General features: G+C 45.1%; 1 protein-coding gene across 1 annotated transcript in view; it reads left to right on the top strand.

The window, feature by feature from the left end:
• Trpm (transient receptor potential cation channel, subfamily M) overlaps positions 1 to 23115 on the top strand; it is a 48325-nt gene extending 25210 nt beyond the window's left edge. The window contains exons 8-20 of the mRNA XM_070530032.1: positions 2825 to 2925; positions 4733 to 4867; positions 5584 to 5634; positions 9747 to 9887; positions 10577 to 10842; positions 12154 to 12382; positions 13157 to 13540; positions 14261 to 14389; positions 16095 to 16343; positions 17775 to 17949; positions 19391 to 19523; positions 20354 to 20677; positions 20998 to 23115. Of these exons, the coding sequence (XP_070386133.1) occupies positions 2825 to 2925; positions 4733 to 4867; positions 5584 to 5634; positions 9747 to 9887; positions 10577 to 10842; positions 12154 to 12382; positions 13157 to 13540; positions 14261 to 14389; positions 16095 to 16343; positions 17775 to 17949; positions 19391 to 19523; positions 20354 to 20677; positions 20998 to 22066 (3386 nt within the window). The 3' untranslated portion in view covers positions 22067 to 23115. The remainder of the gene's footprint in view (positions 1 to 2824; positions 2926 to 4732; positions 4868 to 5583; positions 5635 to 9746; positions 9888 to 10576; positions 10843 to 12153; positions 12383 to 13156; positions 13541 to 14260; positions 14390 to 16094; positions 16344 to 17774; positions 17950 to 19390; positions 19524 to 20353; positions 20678 to 20997) is intronic.
• The last annotated feature ends 310 nt before the right edge of the window (positions 23116 to 23425 follow it).

The following is a 23425-nucleotide window of genomic DNA, read 5'->3' as shown; positions in this document are numbered from 1 at the left end:
CAACGTCATATCACGTGGTTGTAATGTTCTTGTACGTAATGTGTGTTCTAGTACTGTTCGTGTATTTACACGCTCCACACCTTACGCAGGTCCGCAGCGAGTAAATATTTAACAGCGTAGGTTGGCCAAGCCGGAAACTTGTGTCATAATATTTCCGCACCTACCGTGCTAATCCTAACGAGCTTTATATCTTTCTAGTTTTCCACTCTGTTCGTGCGAGCTAGTCGTCCCGAGCATGCCCGCGAGGTTAATTTAAATTGGCACGCCGCGAGTTTCGGATATCCGATGACAGTCGTTCATTACGCGCTAAAATGCAGGCTGTTCTTGCTGGCTGCTTTTGCAAGCTGATCGGCTTACGTGAACGGTATGCGTAGTCTCGATGGAGTAGCTGCGGAGGGCCCCCGGCAATGAATGGTGTGTTGTGCGTTTCCTTAAATACATGCGGCTTTGTGGAATCCGCGTTTGCAAAGCGAAACGAATGAGAGCCAATGGTTGAATATTCAAGACAGGAAACTTGAAGCTCCTTGAAGCTGCGCTAAATCTTCAAGGAGCTCCTATTTTCTTAACTAAGGATGCAGTTTATGTAACGTTCACTTAAGGGGCACAATATTGTTGAAGCTTAAGCAGAGAAGCGAATTACGCTCCACCAATCAAACCCCCCTTTCCCAATAAAAAAAATTAAAAAATCAAGCAATGGTCGAGAAAAAACACTGCAAATTTCAAACGGTTTTTTGCGTGTCGTTCGTTTCTTGTCAAGCATCAACTTGGCGTTCTTCGTTGTCACTAAACTCGCACGTGTAAGTACTTAAAAGCAAACTTTAAAATTTTTTTATTAACACAAATGCATGCTTTTGAGTTAACAAGAAGTACGTAATGTTTATAAAAGAAATGAAGAATAAGTTCAATCTTATCGTGCAAACGTTTAATATTGTGATCAGTAAATAAGAATTCGTCCAGTTGATTGGCTAGCGTTTAAAAATTTATGACGTTGTCTATACGGCTCGCGGCAATCATCTGTCCATCACCTGCGTAGCAAATGGCTAATAATTTATTTCTATAACAAGCCTTGCCGATAATTGTAGACATCAACTTAAATGGGAAGCAGCGTCTTGGCGTCAAAATTGCGAGGTTGAGCCCAGGGATGTGACACTTCAGGAAGTATTTTATGCAGTTCCGAACTGCAATGATTCCGAAATCTCCTTGCAGTCGAGTGTCCACGTAAGACAACTTTAGTTCGCAAATTGTGACTACGTGGTGAAAAACTGTCTCTAATTATGTTGCGGCCCAGGTGCAGTCAGTCATCGGCTACAGGAACAATTATATATTATAGATAGAACACAGACAACCAGCACACTATATTGTACTGAAGCAAGGTGTATTATAACACTATTTTTTAAGTGCATGCGATGCAACACTCAAACACATGCTGTGGGAGTGCAATGTAGTTATAGGAGGGATGGCAGTTACTCCGGCGACCCTGTCGTCGAGGTGGGCCACCGCTCTGCGCAGCTCAGACCTCGGAATCCAGACGTGGGCAGTCCAGCAAGCCCGTGAGGCGGCGTTGAGGCAGGGCCTTGACGTTCCTCCGTGGGAGACCTGAGCCCGGGTCGCGTTAAACCTTGCCGGACGTACAAGAAAGTTGTATCCATCTATCCATCCATGCGATGCGGCAGCAGGAGGCTGTGTCTTCGAAACTCGATGCCACCGATTACTCACCGGTATAAACAGATATAGGAATCCTCCAGCCTCACTCTAGGCTTTCTTTAACGATGATAAAATACGACAGAGCCTTTCCTACTCAACGTAATGTCGGAACGCTATAAAGGTCAATGGAAACGTGGCCGCGAGGAAAATAATTCGCCACAATATATAACGTACGCAGAGTTGGGTAGGCTGGTTGATTGAGCATCGTGTGATCTGCAGTGCCGGGCCGAAAGGTACGCAAGAAAGGCTAAGAAATATTGCGTGCGTGTAGAGTTCGAAATCAGCACGAATGCAAGAACCGGATGCCGAGTAAAAAGCGAGACAAATACTGCTATCATCATGCTTACTCCGTTGAAAGAGGGCTTATGTGAGTTTTGTTGCGTGAGGTGAAACGGGATGTCTTTGGATCATATGGTAAGAATGATTAACAAATACCATTGAAAGAAAAGAACAATAATGTTGAACGCAAACTTACAAGATTAAGTATATAAAACCACTATAGCGTAATGGTTTCTTGATGCCCTATTGAAGTTCTAGAAAAGAATTTTCACGCTTCCTGATAAAGTAAACGACATGACAACCTCTGCAATGATCAGCATTTTTTGCGTTAGCATGTTGCCGTGACACCCAGCTGCATGGTAGGTTCTATGGTTTGTTGCGAATAAAAAAAAAGTATTAGCGAAGCAGTTTAGCCAGTCCCACAGTGTTATAGTGCTGCCTCGAATTAGGTGCAGAAAGATTCAAAACCAGTGGTGGCAGACATCTATGGAAGAAAAAACGCTAATATGGCGCAAGAATAAAACGTTCTGAAATGGTCGTTAGCGGCTCTACCTAAAATTTCAGAAGACACACGGAGGGCCAGATACAAAGTTGTCGATGGTGCTCCATTCTCTGGTTCTTCAGCTGTTTCGATGCCTGTGGCTGTTAACGTACCGCACACAACGTTGCGCTCGGATCCAGTCATATGCATACGTTGTGCGGATTGCTTACTTATGACAAGCAGCGTCTTTGTTTCTTTAGGTTCAAGATACATACCATCACGGGGTTAAAAGAGAAAAAAATATATAAAAATACCACAGTCATTTACATTTCTTCGTTTCTGTCCCAATTCACAACGCAGGCCAGTATCTGCCACCTGTGGACCAGCTGAACCTGGCATTGACGTGGAATAGGGCGGACATTGCACGTTCGGAAATCTTCGTCTACGGCCAGGAGTGGCCGGTAAGGGAAGGGAGCTATTTGAATGTCGCGTCTGCATGATATCCCAGATTCACCAAAGAACACTGAACAGAAACTGTGCAGCACAAAGGCAGTATACAGGCGATGTGGGGACAAGGCCAACGTACTCCTCCTAGCTTCCCTGTGCTGTGCGAAATGGAAGCAGGAAACGCAGGACGAGGTCCGTACAATCGCTAACGAAGGGATGAGCGGGAGACAGTGAAAGGTGTTTATTCTGTAAACACTCGGAGCGGCACTGTTAGATTACGCCTGCGACTTACCCAAACAGGGAAACGCGACTAAAGAACATGAAAGTAGGACACGAAAGCGGGTGTGTCTAAACAGTTCTTATAAGTACAAACCACTTGGATGTAGTGTTTATTTTCCCGCTGTGGAGGTTGTGTTCATGATTTGACTGCCATAGCCTGTTTTCAATGCTGATGGGCAGCTGGGGCCCAGTTCAACTGCGATGAGGCAGTTTTTCTCCAGGCCACCTTCTTTACTCTAAGCTTTAGTGAAGATAAAGTTCTTAGATTGATTGATTGATTGATTGATTGATTGATTGATTGAAATTAGCCATAAATGCCCGTTCTTAAATAGAAAGACCAGCTGTGGCCCTGTGTGCTTGTTTGGTCGGGTAAAGGCAGCGCTCCTAACGTGAGGCAAGCGCAAATAATCTCAATGTCTTTACCTGTCGCGTTGCGAGCGGGTGCTACTTTAGTAAGCACAATTATCTTTCGTTAATTACCAGTCTAACTCTAGCAATCCTCACTGCTTGTGCTGTCACTGCTAATCGTAGTGTGTGTCTGGGATACTAGAACATAAATTATCGGCTTCATCAGATGAAGTTAATGTGTGGTACCCCATGTCGCGGAAGAAAGAAAGTCTATGGGCCCTTCATCATTGAAGAAAGTGTGACCGCAATTGCGTCTTTTTCATCCAAATTTAGCTGAGGAAGTCACAGTAGGATGTTATGTAGAGGCATTTTTATTGAACGAAATGATTTGATACCTTAATTGAGCTATAGGGACCTACTATCGCCGGAAGAAAGGGTCTGATTCATATGAGTGCATGCGCCTTGAGCTAAAGAATCGCGTTATCTCAAACCCTTCTATTTCCTTCTGTTGGCTTATATGTTGAAAGCTAAGGGAAAACGGTCACAAAGCGTATTTGCTGTACGCGCCTTCGACGAGTGGCTATCATCACGGCGATCACCTCCTTTATATACGTTGACAGCTATCACAAGAAACGGGTGTCCGATTTCCGGTCATTACAAAAATTCGCAAAAGCGAAGTCTTGTAAATAGAGGCCCAGATTGGCTTACTGCCATATGAAGATGGTTTTGGTGCAAGGAGTATATCACCAATGCAGTACCCATCATCAGAAACTACGTTCTCCGGCGCGTATAAAATGTTTTTGGTTGTAGTCTTAGCGTTAAAATGTCAGAATAAGCCTACTCATATAGAGATCACAGGTTGTGAACTAGAAATGTGAACTTCTAGTTCTACCTAGTGTTTTGTTACCCTGTGACACCTAACGAGAGACATAGGTGATATCAGGGACGTAGACTTATCTACTTATTCATTGCTATGAATCCTCTAATCAGCTTTTTAGAGTGTGAGCATATCTTGTCTCGGTTTCCATTCCTACTGGCACACATATGTTCTTAAATCTGAGAGGAAACGAAAAAAAAAAAACGTTTGTAACAAAAAGCAACAGTAGGCAGGTGCGTTTGATGATTTCAAGGTAGGGAACACTTTATCTGCGTTGACAGACCCAGAGCTTCGTTACGTTCATTGCACTGACGTAGCCGGGCGCGCTGGAGCAAGCGATGATGGACGCGCTCGCCATGGATCGAGTAGACTTCGTGCAGATCCTGCTGGAGAACGGGGTCAGCATGCACAAGTTCCTGACCATACCACGCCTCGAGGAACTCTACAGCACCGTAAGCAAAAACTTCAAATGCTGAACATAGTTGCGAGGTCCCAATTTAGCCTGTGCTGTAATTTCCCTACACGTCATGCACGTTTATAGAGAACATGCTTAACAAACAACCTAAATGGCATGAACAGTTTAATGTGACAATTATATAAAGATGCGATATTTTTTTACTACAGTTAACTTACCTTTAACACGTAAATGTCCATCGGACATAAGAGAGCAAAATTATAACCAGTGTTGACGGTGCTATAAAGAACGCCTGACATTTCTGAACGCCTCACTTTTCTGATTTGTGTAAGACCTGGCGGGGGCGAAGTCTCTAAGCTGGAATTTGCAGGGTTTAAGGAAACGGTGTTTTATACCAATAGCTTGAGCTTAATTCGGTGCACCAACTTGATTGCCTGTCTGTAACGGGTGATATCGGATCTCTTTTATATTTTATTCAATATGCACAATGACCTATCTGTCGCAGTTTAGGAAAGTACATGCCTTTTTTGGTTAACAAGAGACCAGTAGACCTTTTATTCTAATAGCGACATTTCATCGTGAGATCCACTACCCTTTAAAGTGGTGTACCCACGCCCACTCTATTCGAGCGTATGTCGCAGCTTGCGTAAAGAACCGCCTTCTTGCCGACCGCCTCTATTCTTTCGGTATTTGTCGATACGCCTTCACTGATTCAATCTCTTTGCTCCCTTCCCATTTTTTTCTCAATGGCAGAAACATGGACCCAGCAATACCTTTCGCTTTCTTGTGAAAGAGGTGCGCAAGGTAAGAACACCTTCGGCAGCGATACGATGGCAACTTGCACCGCCTCACGCAGGTCTTGTGCAGTGTTGTGGAGACTGCTGGTCACCGGACAGCACCACTCTTTACTATAATGTGGCACATATCCTGACCCAAAATAGGTACCTCATCGTGGATTTGACACGGCAGGCTATTGTTTTGATTGAGTGATTGAATAGATAGATAGATTATATATATATATATATATATATATATATATATATATATATATATATATATATATATATATATATATATATGTATATATATATATATATATATATATATATATATATATATATATATATATATATATAGAGATAGATAGATAGATAGATAGATAGATAGATAGATAGATAGATAGATAGATAGATAGATAGATAGATAGATAGATAGATAGATAGATAGATAGATAGATAGATAGATAGATAGATAGATCTACATCGTATAGACGAGCCAACATGAGTCAAGCGCATGCATCATGCAACGTACAGTTGGCGGCAAAAGCTTAAGGGAAAGAGGATTTGCAAAAGAAGGAAGGAAAGAACGAAAAAAGAAATTTATATTCCCGGGAAGCTTGGACACATGGCCTCCAATCGGAAGTTTCCGTGCGTGGTAGTTTTGCGAGCTAGACAGTAATCCATTCAGCTAGAAGCACCGTGCCTGAACGGTGCAGGAATTCCCATTCGCGGTGAAATCTGTGTCCCGTAAACTTCTGTGAGAAAACGTAAATCGCACTTTTGCTCCGATTTATTCTAGCTTCCTTCTACACCAAGCCCTGAGCCATATCTCACGTAGAGCCTACAGTTCTTTATGTTAAACTTCGTTTTTGTAACTTTTACACGCTTATTCTACATGCATCTTAATATTGACAGTAGCGCGTGTCAGCTTGCACAACCGGCGCGCGCTGCTGTCATCTTGATCGAGGCTCCTCAGTTGCTCACGGGAGCGGACGTAAGGTTGCACACCTTCAGCCTCGCCAGTCCTGCACGGCTTTAAGATGACACGTGCCCGACAACGTAGCTGAACGAAGGAAAAGAACGGCAGGTCGACGGTGACACCTGGTAGGCAACAGCGACAAAAGAAGAAACTTTTGACATTTTGACATGCGAGGAAAAAAACTCCGGCCTCTCGATCGTGCGCATCAAGACGTTGTCGTGCAGCGTGAAATTGGAAAGCCCGTCTCTTCCTATCATCGTTCCCCCTGCACACGCATAATCGTTTTTTTCTTTATTCAGTAACCGGTTTTCGTTTTCTGTGCTGTTATTTACGCATGCAGCGCGTTAAATTTGTGCGCAAATGCGTCATTTTGCTTTTTTCTTTCATTTTTATATATATTCGCTCGTGGGGCAGCAACTAAAAGGGTAAGCTGCCTTGACCGTGCCGAATAATAGATGGCAATACCATTTTTTTTATTAGGGACCAAATTTTACGGGCGGATACTTCAATAAAAGACAGTTGGCCTTGAGAAATAAATCGAGCGGTAGGGAGTTTGCTGCAAGCTTCACGTTTTTGCTCCATTAAGTCCTAGTGGAATTGAATTAAAGCATAATTTACATAATATATTTGTTTTTTTTCTTTTGTTCCTTCTCTTGTCGGTCCTAATGATATGCAATGGACGCTTACCGCATTGCTTTGTGTTTCTTGGTAGCTTTTTTTTCTTAGTATTGCGGACGCTTGGAGCTGGTCACTCTTATTATCAGGATATTTGTGTCTATGAGTTCCGCGCCCCATTCATCTGCTATAGAGGCATAAAACTAGCAACAAAAGCTTTGATTTGGTGCTCGGTAAGCATTTCATAGTGCTAAACATGTTAATTTTCCTTTTATAGCTGTCAATGTTCGCACTGTTTTGCAAGTTCGAGCTTTCTGATTCGAATTAAACTTGCGACTGGACTGAGCTTCAAAGACAGAACAAAGCAAAATACAACAAACATATAACGCGCAGAAGATAGACTGATGCTTGGAGGTGTGACGAAAACAGAAACGGGTCTGCTTAATCAGCAAAATTTTGAAATGGAAGGACGGTAAAGTTAGCAACATGACCATTTTTTATCAGTATGAATTATATTTAACGAATTCTCTATGCACGTTATCTCAATTTTGCGCTACCTTTTTTTTTTATTGACATGAATATTAGGAGAGGTTGGCGCCTTTATGGTGGCACCGGCTACTCCTTGTCACTTGGCAAAGGAAACAAGTTTGCGTAAAAAGGGAGAATAGCGACACGAAAGATGGCACTCAGTAGAACACTGGATGAATAAAAAATATACAGTCCAACAGTACATGAGTCGCAAAGTTCTGTGCATAAGTCCAGTCCACGTACGCATATATAAAGTCAGATATTTAGAACAGTCATAACACTCAACACATGTAATGCACTGCAAATACAGAACAGAATTATAAATATTGCTACCTTATGCCACAGTCTTTTCTATCCTTATCTGATGAAGTTTGGCTCAATTTCAGCTAAGTGATATACATAACAAAATCATATTGGTGCACCTTCTCGTGGTCCTCTATATCAAATCACCAATTAATATATTTTTAGACTGTGAAATTCTCGCGGGAAATCTTAGTTAAAAGAAAACTAGATGCCGACATGCCGACGATTTAGGTCTGCCCGTCAGTTTTCGCTTGAATTAGTTGTGACCAACCTATTACTTCATCTCGACCTCTTTGCCTGCCGTTTGATTATTCGAAATTTCTTTAGGTAATAGGTAATGTGCGTAATTAAATCGTATAGCTGATGTCTTGGACGAGTGGTGTTGTCTCGGTCTAAAAAATCGTCTACATCATTTCCGTGCGATTGTAGTCCGTATGTAATCGTTCAGATGTCCTTCTAGAGAGAGACTGTTTCACCCCGCCTACATCTGGATTCACAATTTCTGCAAAAAAACAAATACTAAAAATACTGGTGTCTTTTCTAAACAAACTGACTTTTTTGGAGGTAGCTGTTACTACCTCCCATATTCTCACATGTATAAGCGTGTGCTGAGTATTCAGCATACAAACAGCGGAGTTCTAAGAAAATGTGTATAACGTCAAAATGTGGCCATACAAAATCTGCTTAGTACCTATACGTAAGTGTTTGGTTAGATTGCCCAGTGATTACTCAAAGTGCAATGTGCATTTCAACAGTTTGAAGCGATTCTTTAGCAAAGAGGTCCATCATTCAAACTTGAGCGCTCTACAGTATTTGCTGTGTTTTTGGCCGACTCCCCCCCCCCTCGTTTAAAGCTGAAAGTTCCGATGGATATCGGCCACAAGGCGCATGCAGCTCTTTTTCCACTTCCACCGAAATGTTTCGGTCATAGGCAAGAATGAAACATATAGTTCTTCACAGGAGGGCACAAAGTAAAGGAAATGATGTCGGTGTAAACTTGTACGTTAACTATACTCCGAAAAAGAAAAAAATGATAGAGTTATGTAGAGCCACAGGTACATTTGAATATGTCTACGGACAATTTAAATACTATAGGTTAAGAATAAACTAACAATAAGTTCACCTGAACAATGCTCATTGATCAGTTGTCGGTGCCATGACCGCGTCTCTAAGTGCAAACTGGAAAACGTCATATATTGCCCGAGCGCTGCGTACCCATTACGTCATACAAGCAAGTTATGAACGAACACACCAGTTAACGATATTTTTTGTTGTTGTTCGCGTTTAATTTCAGTTAAGTGGCCCCTAATATGTTATGTTTGTGAATCGTGCTTCCAAAGAGCAATAAAGCGAGTCAAAAACAGGGGTGGTGCACGAAGGACTGACTGCGAATGTGTCGTCGTACGTACGTACTCCTGTACGTACTCCTGTATGTACTCCTGTAAGACACGTACACAACTACTAAACGCCGTTACAAAGTCCACCAAAGTATTACTCAAGTATTGACAAGAATGGACTTACAATTTTGCATAATATGGCTGCTGCTAGCGATTCACATTGATCACTTGGCTGTCAGGTTCGACGTACCTATTTCTCCAACGAGGTGTGCTCACAGAGTCCAGCTCAGAAGGCGCACGTGCTGAATCATGTTTGAGTCGCGGTCCTCGCAATGCTGCTCTCGAACAGCGCGTGATCGGCGCCCGCATTCGCAGAACCTTCCTTCCGGCTACCGGTACACACTATACGACATTGGCCTGGTGGTGGAGAAGCTCATGGGCGGCGCCTACCGGTCGGCCTACTGCCGACGGAAGTTCCGAAACCTCTACTCGACTGTCATGCGCCGCATGTCCACGGTGAGTCGTGTCAAGGGCCATTCGCTGAACGCCCATTCGCGTGCGAAGTGCCACATTCAAGACCTGCTACAATGTTTATAGTGAACTTGCAAGCAGTGCTGCGAAGTTTATTGTGCTGTGTTACAGTAGGAGCATGCATAAAAAAAGAGTGGATATGAGATGTGGGAGAGCAGACGACGTTGCGCTCACCAAGAAGATGCGAAGCACAAATTTATTTAGGCAAAGGAAGGTGTTTTCAGAAAGTGAAATTGCGGTCATTCTTGGATTACTTGTAAAGATAGACTGAGTACAGTAAATGTCATGGCTTGTTACCTCTTGTTTTTCTTGTGTGCGCAGTTTGTCACTTGCGACCCCATACGGTCGGGGGCTGCCTTCGATGCTTTAAAAACACCTTGTCCTTTTCAATTTTGTTCCCCTTGAGCATTTATCCGTTTTGTTCTTCTTTTCTTTTTGCTCGTGTGCATTGCTAGTTTACCTAATTCTGTTTCCTCCTTACCAAAACACCGGGTAGCCAGCCAGTCAATGCACTGGTTAAGTATAACGTCGCTCCCCCTCATCCTTATTAGTTATTTAAGATTGACCATGCCCTGGTCAAGCCAGTTAACATGCGATAGTAATGGATGTGATTTGTCTTGAATAAAAATAAACTCAGTCACTTCCTATCTGACCCTGCCATGGGCTTTACGCAGGCCCCTACGCTGCACACGGCCCTGAATACCGAGGCCTCGTTGGCACTCTTGGGCTCCGAATCGACGTTCTCGCACCCGTTCAACGAACTGCTCATCTGGGCAGTGCTGATGAAACGCCAGCGCATGGCCATATTCATGTGGCAGAACGGCGAAGAAGCCATCGTCAAGGCCCTCGTGGCCAGCCGACTCTACTGGGCGATGGCGCACGAGGCCGCGCAGGACGACCTGGAAGCAGACGCTTCCGACGAGCTCAGACAGAATGCCCGGTAAAGTACCGCCTTCGAAGTGTAACCCCATTGCGCTCACTGAGGCGACCTGACACAAGGGAAGAGATGGACACCCTTTGCAGCTTTACATGTTTCAGCTTACTTACAGGTATATAATTGTATTCTCTAAACTTTTAACTGAGCTCGAAAAAATGTATTTTGTGCTCAAAGTTTACCATTGTCTCTTCACAGTGATACTCAATACAAAAAGTTGTGGCCGGCATAATGTCATGATTCTCTGTAATACTACTGCTGTTCGCGCTTCTCCAGCGGTCTGAGCGCTTCTTCCACCTGAGTTTTCACTAGCGTCGGCTGGTAATGAGCGGTGGATGACAACAAAGGCTTAGAACGAAGCGAGAAGAGTCGTTACACTATACAGACCTTTAATGCGTTAGCATTAGGCAAGTCGAAGTGTAAAAAAGGTGTACGCGTGTGAAGTGTGGGAAGCCGGTCAGTTGGTAGAGGGAGCAGACACGGACTATGCCTGATCAGACCGATCGCCATCAATATTTTGTTTAAATCAAGGCCGATAGCTTCGCGGAAAGTTCGATTTTCAGCAGAAGGTGTAAGGCGCAATCTTGAAACTTCCGATATGGATTGTGAACACGAAGACCACTGAGTGGTGAAAAATCTATTTAAAGAAAACGTTTCATGGCTCTCTTACGGAGATATCCATATATGCTACGTACACAGTTGCCTTTTATTGCTGTGGCTACATATGGTAAGGTGTTGTGCATGATGCGCACCCGAAAGAGTGCGTACGAACTACAGGCGAATGAAGAGAACAAGAGAACACAAAACATGAAGTGATTCCCAAATAACACGTGCTGTATGCATACGCAAACCTATTGAACGAGACCGTCCGCCAATTCATATTCATGTTGTGTATGTCACCGCTTTACAATATCTAAGTCACGCATTTCGTTTCCAGAAACCGTTTGGCATGAATACGCGTCTTTGGTGCCAGATGTGTCACCAGGAATACACGTAAATAACCAATGTATTACTGAACAAATTATCTTGATCCTTTATAACGACTCTACACTTTCCTTTAACGAAGTTCATGAGCAACTACAAACGATAAAAGTATTAAAAGGAAGGACATATAGGAGCATAAAAACGAGATATATAATAACCATATTCTACTCTGGCATCTTCGTCAAAAGAACATAAAAAAAGGCATTTCTGTAAATTCCACTTGAAGCATATTTGCCAGAACAGAAAAAAATAAAGATATTGGCTCATGAGCGCCAAGAAACCCCATAAACTAGTGGTAAAAATAAACGCTATTGGCACTGGTCGCTTGCGCAGGGAATTCGAGAAGCTCGCGCTGGACCTTTTGGACTACTGCTACCGCCAAGACGAAAACACAACGCTGCAGCTACTGACGTACGAGCTGCAGAACTGGAGCAAGCAGACTTGCCTGGGTCTGGCCGTTGCTGCCAACCACAGTGGATTCCTTGCCCACACAGCCAATCAGATGCTGCTTGCCGAGCTCTGGATGGGCGCACTCCGGACCCGAAAGAATGTCAGCCTCAAGGTGTGGACTCCTAAGAGCGAATTTTGACAGATAAAAGGAATGCAATTGAGTAGAATTGAGGGGAAAGACGGAGTGTGTGTGCGTGCGTGCGTGCGTGCGTGTGCGTGTGTGCGCGTGCATGTGTATTTGTGTGTTTGTGCGCGCGCGCGTGCGTGCGTGCGTGTGTGTGTGTGTGTGCGTGTGCGTGCGTGCATGCGTGTGCGCGTGTATGTATGCGCGCGTGTGTGCGTGCGTGTGTGTGCGCGTGTATGTATGCGCGTGTGTGTGTGTGTGTGCACACGCGTGGGTGCGTGTGTGTGCGCGTGTATGTGTTGCTGCTTGTGCGTGCGTGCGCGTGCGTGTGTGTGTGTGCGTGTGTGTGTGTGTGTGTGTGTGTGTGTGTGTGTTTCTGGGTAAGTACGGCGTGAAATAAATTTTACCTGTCGCGTTACTGCCACAATTGTTTTATGACCATGTATTTGATTCAGGTTCCATATGCATTCATTGCAACTGCCTCTTCACCAGTGCACCGCCATCGGCAAATACAATCACTCAAAATTCAAGCACATTTTCTTTCAGCGTCTTCGGTTCCTTCGGTACCTGGTGCCACCGCTTTAGTGCCAACACGCCCTCGCAAGGCGATGTAATCTTAAAACCTTTGTTATCGGTCCCTGTCTGTGCAGGCGCTTCGAATTTTCCGTTTTGTTCTCAGAGTCGAAGTTAAAAGTGCGTGCCAGCGCGTGGCTGTAAAGCACTGCGTCCTCAAAAGTGAGTCGTCTTCGATTTCACGCGTAGGTGATCCTGGGGCTCTTGTTTCCGCCGACGGTGCTCTGGCTTGAGTTCAAGTCGAAGGAAGAGCTGCAGCTGATGCCGCAGACCGAGGAAGAGCATTACCTGGACCTGCAGGACGACGAGGAAGATTCGAACCCGGACGTAGACGACCCGCCGGGTGGAGTGCTCAACCCGCCGGGCGTGATCAACCTCGACCCCGAAACGCTCGGCGGGCCGCTGTCCCGCAAGTGCTCGTCAGTCTTCAACCGTCTCGAGAACGGCAGCCTCTTCCCGGCGGACACCGAAGCTGCCTACCTCAAGATACGCACGCGCAAGCGGCCTCTCAAGCTGGGACGAAAGATTTACGAGTTCTACGCGGCGCCTGTCACGAAGTTCTGGAGCCACGCTGTGAGTACACTATATAGGATTGCACACGTAGAACTCCACGGGATGTTCCTCTCCGGGCCTTTCCAGTCATCATTCAGAATCTACGCGCTGCGTATTCCACTTAAACAGACGGGAAGCTCTAAACTTTAGCAAAGCCGTTGCCTGTGCAGTTCACCGTGCCTTGGCTATGGCCGCTACTATTTTAGAAAAAAACAAACAAATTAAATTACGGTGTTTACACGCCAAAACCATGATCTGAGTATGGGGCACGCAGTAGTTAGAGACTCCAGAAATTGGGATCACCTAGCGCTCTTTAACGTGCACCTAAATCTAAGTACACGGGTGTTTCCGCGTTTTGCTACTATTTTCGAAGCAATGTCGAAAAGAAGGAGCAATACAGCTCGTAGGGCATCAATTAGACATATTCAGCGAATCACCAGAGTTAGGACTGTATATAAACCAAACCGGTACACTGAGGAGAGTGTTTAGTTTTATCGAGTTTTACAATCTCTGACTTCCCGCTGAGCAAGTGATTTTAAAAAAGAAACATTTGCATGAAACAGTGGTACACGACTCTTTTGCTTCATGATTTGGAGTCATGGTGCAAGCTCGTACTTTTTGTTACGACACGCTGCACCGTCTTATTTTGGTAGGGCTAGAGGGAGTTTGGAAATCTCGCAACCTAATAAGCTTCTTTTTTAAGAGAAGTTAAGGAGAAATTATTTGTTTGCTTTTTCACAGATTGCCTATGGAATATTTCTTTGCTTCTTCACGTACGTGGTTCTTGTGAAGATGCGCCCCGAACCAACCTGGCAGGAGGTCTACGTGATTGCTTATATTGTGACATTAGCCATAGAAAAAGTGAGAGAGGTAAGGGATTTTACATAAATCACGACACCTTGGCTTCTGTGCATATGCATGATACCATATCGGCTGTCTTATGTTTTATTGTGTGCTGGTTAGAAGCAGGACAAACACGGTGTGTTGGTGGGATTCTATCTTCAGCAGTGCATCTACATGATAGCCAAGACGAAAAAAAAAGAGACTGAACGAGGTCTGTCTAGCAGCTGAAGCTTTTTTAGAATATACATAGAACATATGTACAGGCAGACAGCAATGTGTCTCTGTGGCGGAGTCTTATAGTTCTCTGTTGTGCGGTAAATGAGGCGTGCCGCAAGGGTCCGTTTTGGGACCGCTCTTGTTTAATATTTATATGAAGGATTTTGCTAGCTTTTGACTAAAATCAAAAATTTATTTATATGCTGATGACACGGCTTTGGTTATATAGAACAAATTCTTGGACGAAGCCGCTAGAGTACTACAGTATGATGTGTTCAAACTACTTGATTGCTTCGTTGGCTACAACATGTCTATTGATAAATCGAAGACTAACATAGTATGCTTTCCGAGTCCATATAAAGCAGCTTCGTATATTTCTCCTGTTTATCTGCCGCTCCAGTGGCTGCATTGCACGTTCTTGTCCTCTGGTAACATTGGTAAAAAAACAAAAAAATACTTGGGTGTACACCTCGATGACATCCTGTCATGGTATGTTCACATTGAAGGGCTGGCAAGACGTTTACGGTGCTCTGTTCGCTCATTTGTATGCTCTGAAATATTTGTGCGAGGCAAATGCTCGTAAAGTGTTTTACAAATCACTCGGTGAATCGATCAGAAAGTACGGAATAACAATTTGCGGCCTTGCCTCTTCTAGTAGATTGAAGATACTTAGCCGCATCCTAACAGAATATAGCCTATAGCCTCTCTTATGGCAGACTTGGTCATGGGGAGCATGTCTTGTTCAGCATGTACCAGTCGGACATGTTGTTTGTCGAGCAGCAAGTTCTGTTTGACGCCATGTGTAAGAATTGTTTTTCTACTATTTTCGAAAACCACAAATTGAAATCTCTCGGCTTACGTCAGATAAAAAAAATATGTTGTACCTCGTGTGCACACCAACTATGGCAAGAGGACTTGCGCTTTATACGTGCCGGCTAATTTTAATGATAATGAGATCACAGGATCATTTAAACAAATAAAATCATTTCTAAGGTCGAGGGTTCTACGTAATATCCATCCTTGTTAAACTTTTCCTACAGATTTTTCGTAAGCATGCATGCAATGACGGAGCACATCCGACAGACTGCTTTATACATATATGACGTTGCACTCGGCGTGCGCTAGCAATTAGGAATACAGGTTCCATTGAAAGCAGCATACACAGAACACGCACTCGCACAAAGAAATCACGAGACCAGGTTAGCCTCACCCGTTCACTCTTTGTACTGAGTGCAGATGTCTGAGAGCACCACATTCGTAATTACAAGGCATCGCAATTAGTGCACACGTGAAATTATAGAAAAGCGTTTTCTTGTGTGAATACGTGATCTGTGCATGCTGCCTTTCAATGGGACCTGTTTTTCCTAATTGCTAGGGCACGCCGAGCGCAACGTTCTATATATATATATATATATATATATATGACTCCACTGTTGCCTGAGGTGCGGGAACTCTCTGTGCAAAAAAAAAAAGAAAGACGAAAAGAAAACCCAATACGTTTGATTTGTTCCGGCAGGCAATGATGTCGGAGCCCGAGAACTTCACTCAAAAGATACTTGTCTGGGCTGCGAAAAAGTGGAATCCTTGCGACGTTGTCGTCATCAGCGTCTTCCTGGTGGGAATGTCTATGCGCTTCAGCACGTCCACACATGCCGAGGGCCGGCTACTATACTGCCTCACAGTCATGTACTGGTACATTCGCCTTCTGGACATTCTGAGCGTGAATAAATACCTCGGTCCCTACGTCACCATGATCGGCAAAATGGTACGTTGGTACAATGTTTTCTGTTTTTCCCCAGACAAAGCGGGGAAGGGGATGAAAGAAGAGGGTGTCAGCAACGTTCCTTTTTGGAGGAAAGAATGAATGCAGTAAATTGTCGTGTTTCACTATATATGGGTTTATAATGATAAACTTTTAAAATAGGATTTCTAGCTACCCTGATTACTTGTTCATATTCATGGTGAGCGTATATTCTGGTACACATTACATTTAAAGCTGGCTGTCATCTGTAACACGTGTTTTTGTGCAATTTATGTTTAGGTTTAATACGAAATATAAGGGAGATTTTTAAATATGTGTTTCGGAGTAGTCGATCCTCGTTTATAAATACTGTCACATTATATTGACTGTGAAGAACACAGTATACACTCTTAATAAAGTTTTGCACCCTTTGAGGCTTATCCTGTCCTCCAACCAATACTCTTCCCCCTGTGAAGGGTAGCCAACCGGACGTTATTCTGGTTAACCTCCTTGCCTTTTACTTATCTCTTTCCCTCCTCCAACCAATAATCATCATCTGCCTTGCCTGCGTTTCCTTTCTTGAAAACCCCCCGCTCGCTACATTACTGTAGAGAATGCTGTGTCACGCAGATAACGCGCATGCCGTTCGTGACCATGAAGTACTGAGCGCGCAGCGTTAAAGAAAGGGAATGTGGGCAAGGCAAATGACGATTACTTTTGAGGGGCAAGATAAGCGCCAAAGCGCGCGAACTTTTCTTAGATTCTAGCAAGGACTGTGCATTGGGGGAGGGGGGGAACTACCTCTTTATTGGGCGAACCTGTGATGAGACAAAACAGGCTAAACTCAAAGCACCACGACAGCGACAAGCACAGTAGATGATCATCGGAATGTGATCAACGGGTCAAGCGCGTCGTCTTTGCTGCATGACTCGTCGAAGCTTTCAGCGTAACCGCTGGTTCCCGCGTGCCTTCCAGCAAGTACTGCACAAATCCCGCCGTGCATACAATATTACACAAGGTTCGATGACAGCAGACAACGGATAGAACCATCTATAACGTTCAAAAACTTTCCAACACATGTAAGCCTAGCGGTAAAGTTTGACATTTGTTAGACGGTGAAAAGCGACCCCCGGAAAAAGATAATTAAGTACAAGTGTCAATATCACGTACGGAAGACGTTATTTCTACTCACCACGCTGGTCACTAGTTAAAAGTGTCCCGGTGGAGGATTCAGGGTTCATGTTGATGAAATAAAAAGACATAACATGCACATACGTAGTGTGTTAGTACATAGGCTCTTTTTGATAAGAGTGTTACCCACATCTGAGTGCTGTCGCCACAATTCGAAGCCTAGCGTACAAGCTCCAGCTCACCAGCGGCACTCATTAGCGTATAAGCCAGATCCGTTGACTGCCCGCAGAGCTTAGAACTGGGTTTGGTCGTGTGGTCCCGCAGGTGATCAACATGATGTACTTCGTGGTCCTACTACTCGTGATACTGATGAGCTACGGAGTGGCGAGACAATCTATTCTGCACCCGCAAGAAACCGCGTCTTGGGGTCTCATCAAGAACATATTCTTCATGCCTTACTGGATGATCTACGGCGAGGTGTTCGCCGACAGCATCGACCGTAAGTTTGAAAACAAAAAAGTAATAATGAAAATGGAAACTTGAACTGGAGAAAAATAAAACAAACGACTCTATTACTTTACTTTGAAACCAGAAGAACGCAGTCGTAACCTGGCATGTGTGATGTACACGTGTACTGCAGTTTTTATACAGAGCATCCCAACTATCATGCATAAAGATTTAAAGATATGCAAATGCCACGTGGCTGGACAGAATCAAGGTAGTGTTTGCTGTCGCTTGAAGATACTCAGATCATTTTTTTTAAATTCCGCGTAATAATTAGTTAGTCTTAATTATTCAACTTCTCAAATCTTATAATTAGATGAAACGTGTTAAGTAGAAAATTGTGAATCGACATGAAAAGCTCTCTACAGCTTTCTGTTGGTCAATACGCGCGACATAAGAGTGTTTTTCCGGGCGTGAAATAAGCCCGCGAATACACGCAACGTTGCGGTGTGACTGGCCACCTGAGGCACTTTGCGTGCATTTGCGGAAAACACTTTTATATACCACGTGTTGAGCAACAGAAAGCTGCATCGGGAGCTTCTCATGTTGCCTACAATTTTTTCATTGCCACTTTTCATTTAATTATGATATTTGAGAAGTCGATTATTTGATTAAGGATATAGCTGTGTAATCAAGCTAAATGCAAAAAGGTATTCTTAGTATCTCCAAGCGACAGCAAAGAACATTACCTTGATTCTGTCCAGCTACGTGCCGTTTGCACGTGAATGATGTTGGGACACCCTGCATGAAAAGATTAAAACGTTATGGTCGGGGGCGCCAGTTTAAATTTATCTTACCGTAGAACCAGGAAGGAAGTAATGCAAAGAGATTGACTGATGCCGTCTTTTCAAACTGAGTACGTTGGGATGTGTTGGCGCGTTCGTAACATGCAGTGTGGCATGCAGGAAATATTACCTTACCTGAAACAGTTGTTTAAGCAAATAGAAAAGCTTTCTGTGCTCTACCGGGGCAAGGTGCGAAACTAAAATAAATTAACTAAACACCAAGAATTCATTACCGCGATGATATCACTTTCAACAACAGCAATGGAATAGGCTATATAAGGTGCGCGTGAAGCGCAAGTACAGCCAACGCACCAATCTAGTTTTGCATAGCAGCCGGGGCTTAGTTAAGCGAAACTTGATTCGAAAAGTTCTGCGTACGAAGCTTCGCATAGGAGTAGAGACAAAAAAAAAAAACGAGAAAAAGGGAAAAAGAACGACAGCTACTGCTGTGTGGCCTGACTTTATATCGAAGATTGTAGCGTAAACCTAACACCCATGGCAGTTCTCTAAGCTCTGCAGAAGCTATTCATTCGTTCTTCGACCGTCATTGCTATAAGAAGGTCTAACTGGTTGCTGTTTAATTATGGTGTGGTGTAGACGTGTTCTGTAGCGTGCAACGTGCATGGTCTTTTGCACGTGCGGCGTGACCAGCCGTCTGCACGAACGATGGCCAGCCTGGCGATTATACCTGCCAGACGGGCAGCTGGATCAACCCGGCAATTATGGCAGTCTACCTATTGGTCGCCAACATACTGCTAGTCAACCTTCTCATCGCTGTGTTCAAGTAAGATCAACTGTACTATTTATGCGCGAGCGACGGCTGTGAATTGATCAGTGAAAATCTTTCTTTCTCACAAAGCACTAATCACGTGGGACAAACCGGTAACGATGGAGCGTGTTGATTTAGGAGTGAGTGAGAGCGAAAGCGGAGGGGGGGGAGGGTGTCAAAGGGAGGGAGAAAAGGAGGGATTGGGTGAGTGAAGCAAATACAAGAGGGCTATACGAGCTCATTCATTTACGCACTTGAGTTACTTAACAGCTTACAATGGGAAATAATTTTAAATAGAAGTCTTGCCGAACATCTTATCTGAAGGCAGGTGAAAACGCTATATTTTTATGCAGGACAACAGGGTCATAAATTAACCAGTAGGCTTTTCTCAGAGGATGTCTATTGTTGAGATCACTATAAGCAATGCACGATGGCGCAGATTCACAGCAGGCTGTCAAGCCCCACGTTAGAGGGCATGCGAGGGACATGGTAGAATGCATTTTCACCTGTATTTTTGCTAGTCGAAGCTGTCGCGTATACGAAGCCTCCTAGTCATACAGCCATTTCTATGGCGAACGCAAAATTCCAGGGTGCTAAGCCTAATCTAAATCAATAGTATACTCGTCTTCGTAGATCTAGATACTCGCTGTAAAGCACCATATACATCCATCGACGTCCTAAGAATTGTGTAATATATAGGCCTAACCTAAGCACACACAAAGCGAACAAACGCATGCGTATAAGATATACGTTGGCAGCAGGGTTAGAAAAACTGAACACATTGAAGCGAAGCAAGCACTGAGCGAGACTTCTGCGTATGCTCAGCTTGCGTGCCTTTCTTTCAGCAACATCTTCATCGAGGTGAACGCCATCTCCCAGCACGTCTGGAAGTCGCAGCGATTCACGGTGGTAATGGAGTACGAGCAGAAGCCGCTGCTTCCACCACCACTGATCGTGCTGTCGCACGTGCATCTAGCCATCAAGTGCGGGGTGCGCTGGTGGAAAGGCAAGAGCCGCACCTTCGACCACGGACTGAAGCTGTTCCTGGATGAGCCGGACATCGAACGTATTCACGACTTCGAGCAGGAGTGTGTCGAGGGCTACTTTCGCGAGCAAGAGACACAGAAGCAGATGACTACCGAGAACCGTGTCTTCAATACCACTGAGAGGTAGGTATAGCCCAAGCGGCGCCATCTATTGGCAGCCTTTGGGGCAGAATGCTGCAACTGCATGGAGTTAAATTGCAAACGCTGTGAGATAGATTCTACTAATTGACAATTTTCTTTATTCTACGCGCCTTTGCGCTTTACTGGTTCTTGAGCGAGCTCATAGACATAATTAAGCTGCTATCTAAACTACCTGGTCTTACAGCACTGTACCAAGCGATGAGCTTAAGGACATGATATTGCTTAGAGCGCTCACTTCAGATGGAAATGAAACATGCACCTTTTCATGTGTCAGAACTTGAAACCCCAACTTGTCCACGCAGAGTGGACGCCATGTCGCAGAGGGTGGAAGACATCCACCAGTGGGAGATGAAGGCCAACGCCACCATCCAGGGTTTGGACATCCGGCTAACACAAGTCGAGCACCTCTCGGAGCAGATCTCCGCCTCGGTACAGCGCCTGCTTGAGGTGCAGGAGCTGGACCTCGAAGACAGCCGCAGTCCGTCGGGCGAGAGCGACAACAGTGCGAGTCCGACCGAGATTGGGCCCAGGTCTCCGTCACCGCCGCCATCGCAGCCTCCACAGCTGCCAGCATCATCAGACAAGAGCACCGAGACTAGCAGGAGGCCAGAAGAGACTGCGCCGGTGTCTCCCAAGAGGCCGGTTATGATCGCGCTGTCGGCGCCCGACGGTACGTCGGTGGCACCGCCAGACCTCCTCGTACGGCAGGGCTCCGGCAGGCGGCGCGGCGGCTCCATCCGAAGGAAGGCAGCGCACCAGCGGCTCAGCCGACAGCTCACGGTAGCCACCAACGAAGTTCTCGACATGGCTTCGCAGAAACGGAAGAATCTGCAGCGCTGGCAGAGCGTCTGCCAACCTGATGTTAGCGGTGGCAGTGACATACTGCAACATCACCAAGCCTCTGGCAGGAACAGCCGTCTGGAGCGGGGCATGTCGTGCGTGACCCGATGGACTGAACCGCGACCGGCGGCCACCAGCAGTTCTCGAGCTCCCTTCTTGTCGGCTTTGCGCGGCGAATACACGAGCATTACGGATGAACTGGAGAGCACGGCGTGCCTGCTTCCGCCTCCAGAAAGTCCCACCTCCCCGGCACCGACTCCCATGGTGGCGGCCATAGCGGCTGAAACGGAGATCCTGAGGGACGCCGAGGCGGCCGACTACCAGATGATGGGCGGCATCATCCAAAGGCGCCTGCAGGGCGAAGAAGCCGCTTCGCTCGAGGAACTGAGCGACTTCGCCGAGGAGTCGTCGGACGTCGAAGAGATCGTGGGCACCGGCTCGCGGCGCCTCACGATTCGCGTCACACCGGCGTCCGACGACGACAACCAGCGAAGGAGGGCTAGCTTACCCAGCGGCGGCGAGGCACCCTGACGGTGGTGCGACCGCAGCCTTCTCTCGTCTGGCCGGTGCGCGAATGCGTATAGGTTTTCACACAGCGTTGACCTTCCTTTTTCTAGAGGGCATCCTTAACTAACATTTCTAAGGCTCAAAGAATGTTCAGCCCTAAGCCTGGGTTTCTTCATGCAGCAGCGATATTCTGTAGAATGCGTGAAGAACCAGCATTTGAGCATAGTTAATTGAAGGTTGGTCTGCTGTGACGACACAGGGAAGGCTTGTCGCGGTCTTTCCAAGCGCATCTCATGTTATGCGATTGAAGTAAATAGAAGCCAGGCAACTAAGCGAAGCTTGCCATATAGCATCGCTGACTGTAAATACATGATCAAGTCTGGCCCAACTGCCTTCTCGCAGGGTGGCTCTTTGATTGATGACGCAATAATTACGTTCGCCCTTAAAGCCAAGGGAGCTATAGATATAGCTACGTATGGCTTCACTCTGAGTACGCTTTGCACGAAGTCAACAGTGCGACTCCTTCCTCGATATAAGGTACGTATGGACGAGAAAATATCTCCCGTTGACGAGAGCAAAAACTTTTTATTCGCCAGCATTTGGGTGCAAGTGCTTATCAACGAGGTGGTCGGCATTTGTATGGACGCAATCATCTCAAAGAAGGTTATGTACAGGAATGGCGTTAGTGCGTAGTAGTATTCTGGTTGTCTGTCCTCCTGTGTAGGACGCTGTATTCTCTTTTGGTGTACCTACGTTGTCTTCCGCTCTGCAAGGCAGCTATGGTCATGTGTAAGGTGCAGCCAGGGTTTTTCATGAACCATAATCCATGCCCGTTTCTACAGGCGATATGACTCAGTGCCGACCAATATTTGCTATTTGACTTCTGTCGTAGCAGCGGTCATGTGTTTTTTTTTTTGTAAGATAGTAACCCTTTTCAATATTTCTGCTTTTCAGTTTATCACTGTGTTTCTACTTCAGATTGTTGTCAAGAGCCAGTTACTGCTATCGCTTTTTATTAAAAAAAGTGTTCATGTTGCATGACAAAATCGTAATTAAAGCTACTCCGTAACCGAGTATTGCCATGATCTCTATAGTGTTAGTCATAGCGTGAGAAATGTCAGTCATGCGTTTTGAGGTAGGGGGAGCAAATCTCAAGTGTCCATGGCCACATACACGATATCTTGATGTATAGGTACTGGTGTTGCATGCGCGGATGAACGGATAATATTCAAGATTCAGTCAAAGGGTTCATCGAGAGCGCAGGTAGAACAATAGCTATAATGTGAGGAAGGATAATGATAAATTGGGTGTTACGTCACCGCAACAAGATCAAAAAGTATTTATCACAACACAACCATTAAGCTTGATATGCGTCAACGAGAA

This window comes from Dermacentor albipictus, chromosome 1 (genome assembly GCF_038994185.2).
Source record: "Dermacentor albipictus isolate Rhodes 1998 colony chromosome 1, USDA_Dalb.pri_finalv2, whole genome shotgun sequence".
In the NCBI taxonomy this organism is placed as follows: Eukaryota; Metazoa; Arthropoda; class Arachnida; order Ixodida; family Ixodidae; genus Dermacentor; species Dermacentor albipictus.
The sequence above is the reverse complement of the archived record's forward strand: the minus strand, read 5'-3'. Positions and strand labels throughout refer to the sequence as shown.